This window comes from Monodon monoceros, unplaced genomic scaffold (genome assembly GCF_005190385.1).
Source record: "Monodon monoceros isolate NGI ecotype Baffin Bay Population unplaced genomic scaffold, NGI_Narwhal_1 Super_Scaffold_12, whole genome shotgun sequence".
Classification (NCBI taxonomy): domain Eukaryota; kingdom Metazoa; phylum Chordata; class Mammalia; order Artiodactyla; family Monodontidae; genus Monodon; species Monodon monoceros.
In genome coordinates, this window is record NW_021703768.1 from 31,104,275 (window position 1) to 31,122,927 (window position 18,653).

At 37.8% G+C, this 18,653-nt stretch overlaps 2 protein-coding genes across 3 annotated transcripts in view; one reads left to right on the forward strand and one right to left on the reverse strand.

Annotated features, from left to right (window-relative positions):
• Positions 1–15,295, reverse strand: part of NUP155 (nucleoporin 155) — a 62,389-nt gene extending 47,094 nt beyond the window's left edge. The window contains exons 1-4 of the mRNA XM_029218345.1: positions 15,029–15,295; positions 12,302–12,439; positions 10,105–10,201; positions 7,377–7,447 (exon numbers count right to left, since the gene is read on the reverse strand). Coding sequence (XP_029074178.1) covers positions 7,377–7,447; positions 10,105–10,201; positions 12,302–12,439; positions 15,029–15,185 — 463 coding nt within the window. The 5' untranslated portion in view covers positions 15,186–15,295. The remainder of the gene's footprint in view (positions 1–7,376; positions 7,448–10,104; positions 10,202–12,301; positions 12,440–15,028) is intronic.
• A 2,346-nt stretch (positions 15,296–17,641) lies between these two features.
• WDR70 (WD repeat domain 70) overlaps positions 17,642–18,653 on the forward strand; it is a 307,123-nt gene continuing 306,111 nt past the window's right edge. The window contains exon 1 of one of the 2 annotated variants that reach the window (XM_029216477.1): positions 17,642–18,084. In XM_029216477.1, coding sequence (XP_029072310.1) covers positions 17,859–18,084 — 226 coding nt within the window. In that variant the 5' untranslated portion in view covers positions 17,642–17,858. Of the gene's footprint in view, positions 18,085–18,461; positions 18,587–18,653 lie in introns of those variants that run through there. The other variant, XM_029216478.1, reaches the window with a different exon arrangement.

Below are 18,653 nucleotides of genomic sequence, written 5' to 3' on the forward strand. Positions count from 1 at the left end.
AGCACAATGCTATGAGACTAGATATCAAGTACAGGAAAAAAAAACCTGTAAAAAATACAAACACAGGGAGGCTAAACAATACACTACTTAATAACCAAGAAATCACTGAAGAAATCAAAGAGGAAATCAAAAAATACCTACAAACAAATGACAATGAAAACAGGATGACCCAAAACCTATGCGATACAGGAAAAGCAGTTCTAAGAGGGAAGTTTATAGCAATACAATCCTACCTCAAGAAACAAGAAACATCTTAAATAAACAACCTAATCTTATACTGAAAACAATTAGAGAAAGAAGAACAAAAAACCCCCAAAGTTAGCAGAAGGAAAGAAATCATATAGATCAGATCAGAAATAAATGAAAAAGAAATGAAGGAAACAATAGCAAAGATCAATAAAACTAAAAGCTGCTTCTTTAGGAAGATAAACAAAATTGGTAAACCATTAGCCAGACTCATCAAGAAAAAAAGGGAGAAGATTCAAATCAACAGAATAAGAAATGAAAAAGGAGAGGTAAAAACTGACACTGCAGAAATACACAGGATCATGAAAGATTACTACAAGCAACTATATGCCAATAAAATGGACAACCTGGAAGAAATGGACAAATTCTTAGAAAAGTACAACCTTCCGAGACTGAGCCAGGAAGAAACAGAAAATATAAACAGACCAATCATAAGCACTGAAATTGAGACTGTGACTAAAAATCTTCCAGCAAACAAAAGTCCAGGACCAGACGGCTTCACAGGGGAATTCTATGAAACATTTAGAGAAGAGCTAACACCTATCCTTCTCAAACTCTTACAAAATGTGGCAGAGGAAGGAACACTCCCAAACTCATTCTACAAGGCCACCATCACCCTGATACTAAAACCAGACAAAGATGTCACACAAAAAAGAAAACTACAGGCCAATATAACTGATGAACATAGATGCAAAAATCCTCAACAAAATACTAGCAAACAGAATCCAACAGCACGTTAAAAGGATCATACACTGGGCTTCCCTGGTGGTGCAGTGGTTGAGAGTCCGCCTGCCGATGCAGGGGACACGGGTTCGTGCCCCAGTCGGGGAAGATACCACATGCCGCGGAGCAGCTGGGCCCGTGAGCCATGGCCGCTGACCCTGCGAGTCTGGAGCCTGTGCTCCGCAACAGGAGACGCTACAACCGTGAGAGGGCTGCGTATCGCAAAAAAAAAAAAAAAAAAAAAAACTCTCCAGAAAGTAGGCACAGAGGGAACTTACCTCAACATAATAAAGGCCATATATGACAAACCCACAGCCAACATCATTCTCAATGGTAAAAATCTGAAACCATTTCCTCTAAGACCAGGAACAACACAAGGTTGTCCAATCTCACCACTACTATTCAACATAATTTGGGAAGTTTTAGCCACAGCCATCAGAGAAGAAAAAGAAATAAAAGGAATCCAAGTCGGAAAAGAAAAAGTAAAGCTGTCACTGTTTGCAGATGACATGATACTATACATAGAGAACCCTAAAGATGCTACCAGAAAACTACTAGAGCTAATCAATGAATTTGGTAAAGTAGCAGGATACAAAAGTAATGCACAGAAATCTTTTGCAATCCTAAACACTAATAATGAAAAATCTGAAAGAACAATTAAGGAAACACTCCCATTTACCACTGCAACAAAAAGAATAAAATATCTAGGAATAAACCTACCTAAGGAGACAAAAGACCTGTATGCAGAAAACTATAAGACACTGATGAAAGAAATTAAAGATCATACAAACAGATGGAGAGATATACCATGTTCTTGGATTGTAAGAGTGAACACTGTGCAAATGACTATACTACCCAAAGCAATCTACAGATTCAATGCAATCCCTATCAAACTACCAATGGCATTTTTCACAGAACTAGAACAAAAAATTTCACAATTTGTATGGAAACACAAAAGACCCCCAATAGCCAAAACAATCTTGAGAAAGAAAAACGGAACTGGAGGAATCAGGCTCCCTGACTTCAGACTATACTACAAAGCTACAGTAATCAAGACAGTATGGTACTGGCACAAAAACAGAAATATGGATCAATGGAACAAGATAGAAAGCCCAGAGATAAACCCATGCACATATGGTCACCTTATCTTTCATAAAGGAGGCAAGACTATACAATGGAGAAAAGACAGCCTCTTCAAAAAGTGTTGCTGCGAAAACTGGACAGCTAAATGTAAAAGAATGAAAATTAGAACACTCCCTAATACCATACACAAAAATAATCTCAAAATGGATTAAAAATCTAAATGTAAGGCCAGACAGTAAAAAACTCTTAGAGGAAAATGTAGGCAGAACACTCTATGACATAAATTACAGTAAGATCCTTTTTGACCCACCTCTTATAGAAATGGAAATAAAAACAAAAATAAACAAATGGGACCTAATGAAACTTAAAAGCTTTTGCACAGCAAAGGAAACCATAAACAAGACGAAAACACAACCCTCAGAATGGGAGAAAATATTTGCAAATGAAGCAACTAAGGATTAACCTCCAAAATTTACAGGCAGCTCATGCAGCTCAATATCAAAAAAACAAACAACCCAATCCAAAAATGGGCAGAAGACCTAAAGAGACATTTCTCCAAAGAAGATCTACAGATTGCCAACAAACACATGAAAGGATGCTCAACATCACTAATCACTAGAGAAATGCAAATCTAAACTATAACGAGGTATCACCTCACACTGGTCAGAATGGCCATCATTAAAAAATCTACAAGCAATAAATGCTGGAGAGGGTGTGGAGAAAAGGGAACCGTCTTGCACTGTTGGTGGGAATTTAAATTGATACAGCCACTAGGGAGAACAGTATGGATGTTCCTTAAAAAACTAAAAATACAACTACCATACGACCCAGCAATCCCACTACTGGACCATAATTCAAAAAGAATCATGGACAACAATGTTCACTGCAGCTCTATTTACAATAGCCAGGACATGGAAGCAACCTAGGTGTCCATCAACAGATGAATGGATAAAGAAGATGTGGCACATATATACAATGGAATATTACTCAGCCATAAAAAGAAATGAAATTAGGTTTTTTTAGAAAAAAAAAAGGTCATGAAGAACCTAGGGGCAGGACGGGAATAAAGACGCAGACCTACTAGAGAATGGACGTGAGGACACGGGGAGGGGCAAAGGTAAGCTGGGACAGAGTGAGAGGGTGGCGTGGACATATATACACTACCAAATGTAAAACAGATAGCAATTGGGAAGCAGCTGCATTGCACAGGGAGATCAGCTCGGTGTTTTGTGACCACCTAGAGGGGTGGGATAGGGAGGGTGGGAAGGAGACACAAGAGGGAGGGGATACAGGGATATATGTATACATATAGGTGAGTCACTTTGTTATACAGCAGAAACTAACACAACACTGTAAAGCAAGTATACTCCAATAAAGATGTTAAAGAAAAAAAAAGAAGATATGGCACATATATACAATGGAATATTACTCAGCCATGAAAAGAAACGTAACTGAGTTATTTGTAGTGAGGTGGATGGACTTAGAGACTGTCATACAGAGTGAAGTAAGTCAGAAAGAGAAAAACAAATACCGTATGCTAACACATATATATGGAATCTAAAAAAAAAAAAAAGGTTCTGAAGAACTTAGGGGCAGGACGGGAATAAAGACACAGACCTACTAGAAAATGGACTTGAGGACATGGTGAGGGGGAACGGTAAGCTGGGACGAAGTGAGAGAGTGGTATGAACATATATACACTACCAAATGTAAAACAGATAGCTAGTGGGAAGCAGCCGCACAGCACAGGGAGATCAGCTTGGTGCTCTGTGACCACCTAGAGGGGTGGGATAGGGAGGATGGGAGGGAGACGCAAGAGGGAGGAGTTATGGGGATATACGTATATGTATAGCTGATTCACTTTGTTATAAAGCAGAAACTAACACACCATTTTAAAGCAATTATACTCCAATAAAGATGTTAAAAAAAATAAAGAAATAAAAATAAAATCAGTGTTACATTACAAAACAGTTTAGGTTTACCACAATATAAAAATTTCTATTTGTATACTCATGTTCATAGCATTATTCACAATACCCAAATGGTGGAAACTCAAGCGACCATCAATAGATAAATGGATAAACCAAATGTGGTATGTACATACATGGAATATTACTAGACCTTTAAAAAAAAAAAAGGAAATTCTGACGTATCCTACAATAGCGATGAACCTTGAGGACATCATACTAGGTGAAACAAGCCAGTCAGAAAAAGATAATACTATATAATTCCACTTATATGAAGTTCCTGGAATAGTCAAATTCATAGACACAGAAATGAGTTTATAGATCAAATGAGTTTATGTACCAAAGCTGGATAATTTATAGTTTCGGAGAGGGCATTAAACCAAGAACAGAATTTTAAATTTTAATTCACTCTAAGGTATCATTTAACTTTAAAGAGTATGGACTGGTATGAGATGTTATGTGTAATTATGACTCTCTTCATGTTATAACATCCAAAACTAGTGTCACTGATAAGAATAAAAGGAAATACATCTTATCTTATGATAATGGACATCTCTTTATATGTATACGTTTGGGTGTTAAATGTCAGAAAATTCAACAAAGCTCCTATTATCACTTGGTTCTACTTTCACTGATGAATACCAAGGGGCGCAAAGGCCACAATTTTTTGTTTCAAGGATTAAGTCAATAGAGCTGAAGGCACAGACCTTCTACTTAATGACCTCAAAATATACCTGATATTTCAGGATTTGATTTAAAAAAGCTTGAGCTTTATGAAAACTTATCAAAGATAACACCTTTGCTGCCAAATCAAAGACTATGCCATTTACATTCTGTACTGAAATTTACATTTGAATATAACAAAATTTTACTATTTGTTTCAGATGGACAATTAATATTTATTATGATAGAGAGCATGAACAGGTGTTGACTTGTATATGAATAAACTTTTAAATTAAGGAACAAGATAGAGAAACATACAGCTGGGTAAAGACTGCTTTAAAATTCTATGTAAAGGAAATACATTTCCAATGCAATCACATAAAAACAGTGTATAAAACTGCATGTTTATATTTATGTGAATTAGTATAATTTCAAAATGGCTGTGACCTTCAAAATTCCTATTTAGGTCTTGTAGACAAGTAAATTTCATCTATTATTTCCTCTTGTAGGAAGTTGCATTCAAGGGATGTATATTAAATTTAAATCAATCAATTCTGCTTATCAGTGGCTATGATAAAAGATCTAGTGTACTGAAGTTGAAATTGTAAGTTAAACAATGCTCATGACTTCTCTTAGGATTTATTCTGACCTCTGTTCTCACTTCCATGGGCTATCAGGACTAAAAAAATACAGAGACAAAAATGGTTTTAACATTAAATTCAGTAATTAGTGAAAAACGTTATGATGCAAAAAACTTCAGGTAAATCAAGAAAGACTAACAAAATAAAGGCCATACGTGACAAACCCATAGCCAACATCGTCCTCAATGGTGAAAAACTGAAACCATTTCCACTAAGATCAGGAACAAGACAAGGTTGCCCACTCTTACCACTCTTATTCAACACAGTTTTGGAAGTTTTAGCCACAGCAATCAGAGAAGAAAAGGAAATAAAAGGAATCCAAATTGGAAAAGAAGAAGTAAAGCTGTCACTGTTTGCAGATGACATGCTACTATACATAGAGAATCCTAAAGATGCTACCAGAAAACTACTAGAGCTAATCAATGAATTTGGTAAAGTAGCAGGATACAAAATTAAGGTACATAAATCTCTGGCATTCCTACACACTAATGATGAAAAATCTGAAAGTGAAATCAAGAAAACACTCCCATTTACCACTGCAACAAAAAGAATAAAATGTCTAGGAATAAACCTACCTAAAGAGACAAAAGACCTGTATGCAGAAAATTATAAGACACTGATGAAAGAAATTAAAGATGATACAAATAGATGGAGAGATATACCATGTTCTTGGATTGGAAGAATCAACATTGTGAAAATGACTCTATTACCCAAAGCAATCTCCAAAATTTATAAGCAGCTCATGCAGCTCAATAACAAAAAAACAAACAACCCAATCCAAAAATGGGCAGAAGACCTAAACAGACATTTCTCCAAAGAAGATATACAGATTGCCAACAAACACATGAAAGAATGCTCAACATCATTAATCATTAGAGAAATGCAAATCAAAACTACAATGAGATATCATCTCACACCGGTCAGAATGGTCATCATCAAAAAATCTAGAAACAATAAATGCTGGAGAGGGTGTGGAGAAAAGGGAACACTCTTGCACTGCTGGTGGGAATGTGAACTGGTACAGCCACTATGGAGAACAGTATGGAAGTTACTTAAAAAACTACAAACAGAACTACCATATGACCCAGCAGTCCCACTACTGGGCATATACCCTGAGAAAACCATAATTCAAAAAGAGTCATGTACCCAAATGTTCATTGCAGCTCTATTTACAATAGCCAGGAGATGGAAACAACCTAAGTGTCCATCATCGGATGACTGCATAAAGAAGATGTGGCACATATATATAGTGGAATATTACTCAGCCATAAAAAGAAATGAAATTGAGTTATTTGTAGTGAGGTGGATGGACCTAGAGTCTGTCATACAGAGTGAAGAAAGTCAGAAAGAGAAAGACAAATACTGTATGCTAACACATATATATGGAATATAAGAAGAAAAAAAGTCATGAAGAACCTAGGGGTAAGACGGGAATAAAGACACAGACCTACTAGAGAATGGACGTGAGGACATGTGAAGGGGGAAGGGTAAGCTGTGACAAAGTGAGAGTGTGGCATGGACATATATACACTACCAAACGTAGAATAAATAGCTAGTGGGAAGCAGCCTCATAGCACAGGGAGATCAGCTTGGTGCTCTGTGACCGCCTGGATGGGTGGGATAGGGAGGGTGGGAGGGAGGGAGATGCAAGAGGGAGGAGATATGGGAACATATGTATATGTATAAATGATTCACTTTGTCATAAAGCAGAAACTAACACACCATTGTAAAGCAATTATACTCCAATAAAGATGTAAAAAAAGAAAAACAAAACTTATGCAAACTTGAAGAGGTAAAAAAAAAAAAGACTAACAAAAAGCAAGATAAAATTCAAGAATTATAGTTTAACAATTTTAAAGGCAGACTCACTTATACCATAAGGTGAGTAAATTGTTAAATATTCCTAATCACTTTTTGTATTTCTAATTAGAAGTAATTTAGAACAAAACTTCAATAGGAAAGTTAATTACTTAAAGTATAACATCATTTAGTCCTAAAACATTTGGAATCTTATGTACAAACATAATTTAATCTTTATATTTTTATTTCTTACCAGCTTTTGGTTTCACAAGTCCCACAGCAAGAATAGTCTCATTAAGTCCATCAAAATAGGCAAGGTCTCCTCTGTCAACAGTTGAAGAAAAACATGTTATACATGTAAAGGAAAAAGTTTTATAATGTTCTTCAAGACTATAGAATATAATGAATCAGCAAACAAAACTGTTTTAGTTCCAAGACTCAGGCACACAGGCCTACCTAAGGCTAAACGTAAACCAGGAAAAAGCAAATGCTGGTCCCCATTCCAAACATCCCCCCCACCAAGTTGCAAGTCTCAAGTAATAACAGTCTACTGCTGCGGCAGGGGCAAGAGGACCCTCTCAGAAGCACAGGTTCACAGGGAGAGCCTATTGCTGGGGGAGAAACAGGAACACTGAGAAAAAATCCAGCAACCCAATCTGTACGCTAAGTGCAAAATAATGCTAAAGGAATTTGAAACCTGTGGTCCACTGAAGGTACCACTGCAACAACAAAACTACACTCGGCTTAACTCCTGAGTTGGAAAAAGTCAACTCCCTCACAATAAAGGCCTACCTGCTAGGCTCTAGCAAAGGAAGAGACGTGCCCACTTCTAAGGATAAAGGGTATTTATTGCAGTGTTCACTGTCCTATACATGGTGTCTGGCTTTGAGTAACAAAACATGAGCAAAAGAGCAAGCAAAAAAAAGCCCCAGTGTCAAGAAACAAAGCAATCAACAGAAGCAGAGTCAGATGTCTGAACTATCAGACAGGAAATTTAAAATAAATATAATCAATATAGTATAGGCTCTAATAAAAAAGATGAGCAATATGTATAAACAGGTAAGGCATTTCAGCAGAGCAATGAAAATAATTAGAAATAAGCCAGTGAAAATGTTAGAAATAAAAAGCACAGCACAAAGAATATCTTATATGGACTTTTCAGTAGACTTGACGAAAGAATCAGTAAACAAAGTTAAAGGTCAATAGAAATTGTCCAAATTGAAATAAAAAGAGAAAAAGGAGTGGAGCATCCAAACAGAGCATCCAAAATTTGTTGGAAAACATCAAGCAGTCTAACAAAAGTATAACAAATCTCAGAAGAGAAAGGAAGAGAACAGGAAAGCACAAATACTTTAATAAGACAATGGTTGAAAATTTTTCAAAAATAACAAAGACTTCAAACCTAGATCCAATAAGCTCAGAGAACAGCAAGCAGGATAAATACCAAGAAAAAAAAAATGATCCAGACTTTGAGGAAAACTGGTTGTCCTGCAAAGGGCCACACAAGTGGACAGAAAACACCTACATGGCAACGTACGTGGGGCCAGGTTTCCCCATTTTCCCAATGCTGTGACATTACACAGGCTCCTTCAACAACTGACACAGCCCCCAGAACTAAGAACAATATTGGGAGAGCTGGGGATTAGAGAAAAGTGAATTGAACAACATTACGTTTCTATCATCCAGATGGAACTGGGATTTATAATAGAAAGCTATCGGAATAACAAATGAAGGCTAAGGTTTTTATAGAATTGAATTTATTAGGAAGTAAAGATTTATATCCAGTACCTGTGCCTTGATTTTTTCAATAAACACAATGTTCAAATAATTTTTCTTTAAATGAGTTTAGTTTGAACACACAATAAGGTTGAACCACACTTTCCATGTGGGCAGGGACTATGTTTATTCAGTACTGTTCAAGCACAAAAAGTGATACATGATACACTCAATGTGGTTTTTAAATGAATAAGTTAGAAGTCAATGGAAATATAAAAATTTCATTAAAGTGAAAACCCTTTTCAATGAAATTATTCTCACATTTATCTATTTTGTAATTTTCTTGCATTAGGTTTTCTTGAAGAGATCAATGCCTAAATGAACAGGTTCTACTCTTTAGTATAAAAATGAATATGTTATGTGTAATATAACAAACTGGGGCAACATTCATGATACATGAACAATCACAACCTTAAATCACTATTATTATGACTATATACCATTTCAACAATAAAAATAGCTAGGAAAATTTCTAATTAAAGAAGAACAGCAAACAAAAACGGTTTAAGCTACAAGTTCTCATATAGTGCCAATTTTGATTCAATGACACTGTATGTTTCTAACAAGTATGTTAACTACTCAGGAGCAAGAGTTACATCTTAATATGGATCTTCCTCTGGTTATCTCACCCCTCACCTAAAGATAATATGATGGAGAACGGGAAGGTAAAATTTTTCTCCAAATAGCCAAGAGTAAGATCATCAGATCAATAAACTTTATTTAAGCAAGAATGCCTTGGGCCTTCACTCAGACTCTTTTATACACATTTAATTTACACAAGGTCAAGCCCACAGAATAACAACAAAACTGTTAAGATATTTCAATAAACTAACATCCTCCCACTCCATGATATGCAGGGAAAACAGAGGTCTTTAAAAATCTCAAACCGTCCCTCAAAGAATTACTGCTAGACTATCATTATTACAGGAGTTTGGGAAATAAGACTGCTGCTACTCAGAGTGGTACCCAGATCCCCAGCATCACCTGGGAGCTTGTTACAAATGCAGACTCCTGAGCCTTAATGACTAAAACATAATCCACATTTTAACCCCATCCCCAGGTTGGTACGTATACTGAGAAGCACTGACCCGGATGTTAGAAGAATGAAAGATAAACCAGGCAGCTTTTAATGAGTAGAATACTAGTTGTAATAAAGATAATTTAAATTCTAATCATGCTAAAGCAAACCAGTCATAAATACATACCCATCTTCGTAGTTCCACATGAATATGTCACTGTCGATTGTGAGCCAAGCTCTACTGATAGCAGGGAACACGCCCATCATGCAGTTACACTGCATATCTGAGGTAGTGTGGATGTAAGGTAGAAAGATTTCAATCTCATTTTTCTTAAACTTGTTTCAAAAGATTTAGATTTAAAATGTATGATTAGGGCTTCCCTGGTGGCACAGTGGTTGAGAGTCCGCCTGCCGATGCAGGGGATACGGGTGTGTGCCCCGGTTCGGGAAGATCACACATGCCACGGAGCGGCTAGGCCCGTGATCCATGGCCACTGACCCTGCGCGCGTCCGGAGCCTGTGCTCCGCAACGGGAGAGGCCACAACAGTGAGAGGCCCACATACCGCAATAAATAAATAAATAAATAAAATAAAATAAAATAAAATAAAATAAAATGTATGATTAAAAAACCATGACTTATTCACTCTTCAATCAAAAGAGCAAATGAATTATCTTTATTTCCAATGAGTTTAATGAAAGCCATAGTGTATGACAGAAATATTTATTATAACTTCTAAATAAAGCTATCGGACCATTTAAAATGTACTCTAAATAACAAATGTAATGTTTTTGCCACTACTAACTTAAAAAATTATTGATTCTGAGTAATACCATTGGACTTTAACAGTATAAGCTGTTTCACTGGACCAGTTTTTCCAATGGTATAAAAGAGTGATTAAAAAAAAACAAAAAAAACAAAAAACAGGGACTTCCCTGGTGGCGCAGTGATTAAGAATCCGCCTGCCAATGCAGGGGACACGGGTTCGATCCCTGGTCCAGGAAGATCCCACATGCCACGGAGCAATGAAGCCCGCGCGCCACAACTACTGAAGCCCTCAAGTCTAGAGCCCATGCTCTGCAACAAGAGAAGCCCCTGCTCGCCACAAGCAGAGAAAGCCTGCACTCAGCAACAAAGACCGAACGCAGCCAAAAATAAAAATAAATAAATTTATAAAAAAAACAAAAAACAAAGAAAAACAGTCGGCATGCTAAAGTCACAGCCAGGTGACAATCTACAAGCCTCGTATAAACTGAAAAATAGACAAAGAATTATTTACGTAATTATAAGATAATGAAACAATTGTGAAAACAAAATAATTTCCGAATTAAAGAAATATCTCTTGTAGATAGTATAGTATTACCAGAGACTTAAAGAATATTAAGAAACTAAGCAAAGGTAGAGTATATGATAAGATGTATTATTTATTTAATAACACTATTTTACAAAGTCTCAGAGAAACAATGAAAATATAGATTAGATTTTACTAGTTTTCCTATTTATTTTACAAGCATTTTCCCTAATTTTTCATTTCTTTGTTTTCTAAATCACACTGTATTGAAATATGAAGCCCTTTACCCTGAACAGATTAACATACTTTTAAAAGTCAGATTAAATTTTTATATAGCATCTTGATGTCTTTATTATGAGAATTACAGACTGATTTTTATAAAAGCTTCCTAGCAAAGAACTATAAATATAGTCCTTTTATAGGGTATGCCACACTGTAAGAAAAACAAATAAAATCTTATTTTTAGAGGATAAGAAAACGCCTCTAACTTCTCAGTCTATGAAGATGGCATTAGTATCAATACTTCAGTTTCTTATACCTTCAGATACAGATTCTTACTGTAATCCTTACAAATACAATAAATTATAAACTTCAATTCTAAGACACCAGTAAGTGTAAAAACACACCAAAAACTTTTTGGGGGGTATTTCCAGGAGAAAATACCTTGCAGTTTTATTTTAAACATTTTCAGAGCCACTTCCCAGTTCTAAAATGTTAACATACAGGAAAAAGTAAAAACAAAAATCATGGGTCTTTGAACTGAAAAAGAGTGGTAGTAAAAAATTCCCTGTATAGCACTTAATTGGAAAGTAATGCCTTGCCATATATCATTCAAAAATGCAGAGTTGCTTGTAAACAATTTACTCTCCTCAATGTCCCCAAACAATTAAAATGTGACTCAATTTTCAACACTCAATTTTACATGAAGTTTTCTAGGCACATGGCAAACTACCCACATACTTAAAATGTATTTTAAATAAAACCTTACATGAACTTATACACAATGTGCTAATTAAACACAAAACTAGAATTATAATAATGAGAATACCAATTTTTAAATTTTTTAAAGAGTTAAATACAAAGTAATAGGATACGTCCAAACTGTTCAACAAGTTCAGGTGGGAGAGGAACTCTTCGAATGGAACTGATCTCTGGCAGGTTGGGTACTGACAGCAAACCAGGTCCTTGTAGAGGATAATCCATATCTGACATGCCAGAAACAGTGGGATTATCTACAAAAAATAAAATAAAATAAAAAGCATTTATTTAAAATAATAATGTATTGGACGTCAAATGGGCATACAGAAGTATTGCAAGCTACAAAAAAATTGTGCATCTGGTTCTAAAGGAATAGAGAGAATAAAGTAGTTCTGATCTGACACAAAGGAGGCCTGATAAATTCCAATGTTAAGATGGGGTGCAATTACTGGTTTCAACACTGAACAGAAGGTTATCTTTCACAAAGACTTTCTCCATAAGAAAAGAAATGCTTAGTTCAATAATTTATAGTGTTTTCCTATTATTTTACTAATCTGAAATGGGAAAAAAATTATAAAACAGCTTTGTTATTCTCAGATAAAAACTGTGGACAAACAAAATACTGACTGGGGAAAAAACAGCATTTCCTTTCCCACTTAAAAATTTAAAGATTAAAACAATCCATGCCTTTTCCCATTATGTATCCACCCCCCACCCTCAGACCAATATACAAATAAAGGCAAACCTCAGAGACGTGGGTTTGGTTCCAGACCACTGCAATAAAATGAACATGCCCAGAAGCAAGTCACATAAATTTTTTGGTTTTCCGGTGCATGTAAAAGTTATGTTTACACTATACTGACATCTAAGTGTGCAACAGCATTATGTCTAAAAAAACAATGCACACACCTTAGTTTAAAAAGCATTACTAAAAAATGCTGTCACCTGACAAGGCAGGGGTGCCACCAATCTACTGTTAAAAAAACCAGTATCTGCAAAGCGCAATAAAACAAACCACAATAAAATGAGGTATGCCTGTAATTCCACAAAAGCAATATTTTATTGGGGGGGGAGTGGGAGAGAATCAGACTACTCTATAAACTGCTCTCAACTGGTAACCTTCTCTTCCTCTAAAGCCCAGACACTAAGGGCAAGAGCAGGCTGGTCTATTCAGCCTGTCCTTCCTAGTCCTGAGCAAGGTGTTTTAGTTCTGACTATTTACTATTATTATTTACTCAGGCACCTTTTCAGCCTCTCTAAAGTACAAAGATGTTGGGGGAAACTGACATATAAAACAAATTTTTAAATGTATTATGAAAAATTTTTAAATTTATACAACTAGAGAACAAATGCAATCAATCCCTATGTATTGAGTATCCAGCTTCAAAAATTACCAGTAACATGCCCAGTCATGTTTCATATATGTCAGTCACTATCCACTTTTTCCCTAATGTATTTTTTGAAGCAAATCCCAGACGTTCCATTTACTCTTAAAACATAATTTTAATGGAACATTACACATGTTAAACTGCAGTAGGAACACAAAGGATGGAATTAATAACTCTGGTGAGGATATAAACCTCACCAGAGTTATTTCTGGTTGAGAAAGCCTTCACAGAGAAAGTGGCATTTAATGGAGTCTGGAAGAATAGCTTGTCAGGCCAAGAAGAACATTCTAGAAATAATAAAGAGTACATGTAAAATGAAATCCTGAAGAGGGGGTTCTTATGGGAAACCTGTTAAATTCGGCATAACTGGAACAAGGAGGTCGAGAAAAGGATGGAAGAGTGAAAGGAAATTTGGTTGAAGAGGTAGATGTGTGTAAAGGTGGATAGGTTGGACTGGGGTCAGATATGATGAGAAGACCAGAATGTATGGACTGTTTGTACACCTTGCTTTCAGAAATAAGGAGTACAAAGGGAAGAGCGCTATTCAGGATGAGAGTTGCTAACAGGCCGCTCAGTTCTTTTAAAACAAGCCCACTGGTAAGTAGCTGCCAAGAGTAAATACTCTTTGCTTTGTTTCTCTCTTTTCTCTGATTATAAGTCAATTAATGACTTTTTATAAATCGTCAAAGCTGTCTTTTAGGTTTACATTGCAGATTAACCTGGTTAGATTATCTTGGTTCTTGCTTACCAAAAATCTTGTTTTTATCTTATTTACTCTTCTCCAATTTCCACCTCACAAAGGGGGTCACTTTTTTTCTAGCAACTTGTGTGATTCTATATGGTTTGAGGAGCCTGGCCTTAATTTAAAACAGATAAACAGAATATTTTACGGACACCTCTCTTTGTTGGCACAAAAATCTGCTTTACCCTCCGTTCACCCATCATCAGTGCTGATTTCCCTTCATTCCGCTGGTAGTTCTTTTTAACACCTTTAAGGACTTCATATTACACTAACTCCATACATAATAAAGCATATCTCTGAGCGAACATAGTAAATTTCCAAATTAACTTCGTATGCTCTTCAATTTCACTCCAACATTAATATGAGGTATTAACAAGGATGAGAATTGGATCAGGTGATCCTTCTCATCTGGTCTTAGCGACACACACTTGGAGGCAATGAGAAGCTCATCAAGGCTGGAAACTTTGCCTCTTTCTGCTTCAAATGGGGGCTTGCTCCTCATTCCTATCCCCTGAGGTGCCTGTAATGAAGAAAGTGAGAGAAGGAAAAACATTGAAAATGGGCTCTTTTCCGCCCTTCAAAATGCAGCAAACAGCGTCCCAGATCTCAGGATATCTTCGCCGATTCACCCTGCGGATAAGGATCTATTTAGGGAGTCAGACGAGAGTCCTTTGGGATGAGAAACAGTCACCAACTGGGCAACGATCACTCACTTGGGGCAGACACCATAAGCAGATCGGAAAGGTCCGGGTACATGCGGTCTTCTTGTAACTGACGGTCGATGAGCCGCCCCGCATTTTCCAAAGCTTCCTGCAGGGCTGCGGCCGACGTGGACGCCGGCATTGCCGAGCCCAGCAAAGAAGACGGCATATCGAAAATCGGAGACAACAGCGACTGGAGAAAGTCAAAAAGCAAGGAGAAACAAGAGAAATCCCAAGACGCTAGCTCAGCCCCAAAGCTTAGGGCGCGCGCGCCAAACAAGCGCCCCGGCGCCAGCGCATGACGTACTTCCGGTTCATAGGGTGGGGAATATGAAGCCAGCTTTTCGGCGCTGGAAAGAGGAAGCTGTTAGAGGGGGCTGGACGTTGGGGGTGGAGCTAGTGAGCGGGAGGTGCTTCGAAGTGGGCAGGCTGGTTGTTCTGGGCGGGAGGGGGAAATCGGTGGTGGGAGTGGAGGAAGGGAGGGAAGGAGGGAGGAAGGGGAAAGGGGAGGGACTGGGCAAGGGAGGGATGGGACGGGGTCGGTAGGGGTGGGGAGCAGGAGGGAGCGGGGTCCAGGTAAGTGTGAGCCGGTTAGTGCGGGGGCAGCGCAGGCTGCTCGGGTTCTGGTGGGTTTAGCGCGCGCTTGGATCTGAGTGCCTCGAGCTTCGGGGATCGGAAACCTGCAACTGCAACTATTTTGAGTATGCGTGTCAATTTGGTGCTGCAAATAACTTGTCTTCTGAGAGTGGATAGGAGTTGGTAGCTGTTTGTTAAAAAAAGTTTACATATAAACCAAAATTTCACTAGAAATATGGGCTTCGGTGTAAATTAAAATTCATCAGGTTTTCTATTTCAGTGTCGTTACCATTTGACTTTGTGGGACGTTACTGTGAAAAATTATGTTTATGGAATCTTCACAGCGTACAGGGACCTGATGCCTTGCTTTATTTCCCATTTCAGAGGGGAAGCAGGTGGTTCTAATTCACTACTTCATCCCCAGCGCATAGTAGAGGGACTGGTATAGAGTAGGCCACCTAATATATTATCTTCTACAGCAACTGAATTCTGAATTTGTGTCAGGCATTGTACCTGTGCAGGGAATATCAAACTGAAACAACATTCCTCTTCTCAAGGTGCTTTATGCAGGGACACACAGGCAAAAAAAAAAACAGAGTACATCACCATATTTTGTCTATGGGGTATGTATTAACTGCAGTAAAAGGATAAGAGAAATGAGTGAGGAGAGGCAGGATGGGCTTCATTTCATGCAGAAGGCAGCTGGAGTGGTTAAAACAAAGCAGTAGTCTTCGAAGAGCAGTCCTTATTTAGAATACTTAGAATTAGTCCTTATTTAGAGTCTCACCTAAGTTACATCCGATTATATTCATAGTTTAGCAAATCAATAGCTGAATTGCTCTGAATTGGTCTTTTGCTATTTGAATTACTTTTTACTGCCTCAAATAAAGGGTTGACTAAATTTCTGAATATTAAAAATACTGTGATATTACAGATCTATACATATAATTTAAGACTTCATAGCAAGTATACCAAGAAAAATTGGATTTGTATTACTGGTAGATAAATAGGCAGAGGGGTCGCCAGTTGTCAGTTTTCTTTTATTTGGTAAACTACAGATTGAAAACTGACAGTCTGTCACAGGGTTGGTTTGTTTTTAATTTGAGACAAAAAAAGTACAATAGAAAGTTTTCAACTCTACAAATTGGATATCTAACAATACTGGTCTAATAGTCCTGCACACGGCAACAGCATTTCCAAGGATCTAAGTCCAAGACCCTCCATTCATTTACATATTGCAATGGCTGCTTTTCAGCTGCAACTGTTGAGGTGAATAGTTGGTACACAGACCACATGGACTCAAAGCCTCAGATATTTACCATCCAGCCCTTTATGTGAAAATTTTGCTGAAGACATCTCAAGAATAAAGATTCTAAAACTTTTGATACCTTTAAAAATTATTAAGGAGTCCAAAGAGGTTTGGTTTTTGTGTGGATTGTTGATAAAAAGTTAATCAGTCGATCTAAAAAAGAAATGGAAAATTTTATTTGTGCCAAGCTGAGGATTATAACCCGAAACAGCATCTCAGAAAGCTCTAAGGACTGTTCCGCTCATTAGAAGTCAAAACACAGTTATATAAGTTTTTCGAAACAGAGGGCTGTACATTAAATGATGTATTACTGACAGTTTACACAATCCAGATCTAACCATCATCTTGGCCACTTTCAAGATCAAGAAGGAACGTTATCTTTTAGGGAGTTGTCTTGTTGATGCTAGGAGAATGTTGCTCTTTATGGTTGAGCAGGTATTTCCGCTGATGGAGGAGGTTTGGTTGATACAAAATGCATATACACAATGCACAGTAGAGAGGAGAGAGGGGGTCAAAAGGCAGAGAAATGTTTTTGTGTTTGAATTTTTCTTGTCTTGCGATAAAATATGAATTTTATTTCACAGGTTTATTTTTGTTAATAATTGCTAATATCTCATAAAAATGAGAAATTTAAAAAATAACTTATTTAAAAGAATAAGCCTAATCCTCGTTAATATAAATAACACATATTTTATGAAAAATCGCCATAGTATCTAAAACTAAACCATTAGAAGAATGCTGTTATTTTACATTTTTGCAGATCTCTTAAATGTTTGGCTAAATAAGAGATAACCAGATTTCATATCTCTTGTTGTTACTTGTTTAGTTGAAGTACACGAAGAAAAGGGGGCCTCACAGAGTTATGTAGCTGGAAAAGGGAGTATTTTAATAACCTTTTTAGACACTTGTGAATATTCTCTGACAGCATACCAAAACTTAGCAAATGATAGTCTCTTAATGGTTAGTTGTGACGTGGAATTTGAAACCATCTTTAGAATTCTGAGGATTAAGTGTCACCTTGCCAGTAAACGCGTCTTTTTTTTTTTTGTTTTTTTTGGCTGCATTGGGTCTTCGTTGCTGTGCGCGGACTTTTTCTGGTTGCAGCGAGTGGGGACTACTCTTCGTTACAGTGCGCAGTCTGCTCATTGCAGTGGCTTCTCTTGTTTTGGAGCACGGGCTCTAGGTACGTGGGCTTCAGTAGGTGTGGCGTGTGGGCTCACTAGTTGTGGCTCGTGGACTCTACAGAGCAGGCTCAGTAGCTGTGGCACAAGGGCTTAGTTGCTTTGCGGCATGTGGGGTCTTCCCAGACCAGGGCTCGAATCGATGTCCCCTGAGTTGAAAGACGGATTCTTAACCGCTACACCACCAGAGAAGGCCCGATAAACGCGTCTTACAAAGTAAAAAGTGTTTTACAGAAACTGCAGATAATATTCCCCTTCCCGTGGGTTCAATCTGAAGCCAGCTTCTGTGGCGCTTATACTCCGCCAGCCCGCTAGGGCGGCGCTGCTTAGGAGGCCTCTGTCCCTCCGCGGAAGGCGCCGCTCTTGGCCTTGGCGGCGAGGCTGACGCTCGGAGGCGATACTTCCTGCCTGGTTTGCTGCTACTCTTTAGCAGCTGTTTGGGCTGTGGGTGTTGCTGGTTCTGTGGCGGGTGGCAGACCATGGAGCGCCCCGGACCCAGCGGCGGTGGGTTCAGTGAGGCGAGCGCCGGCGGGGTGGGTCGGGCAGGGCCGGCGGCGCTGGGGGCTCCGCA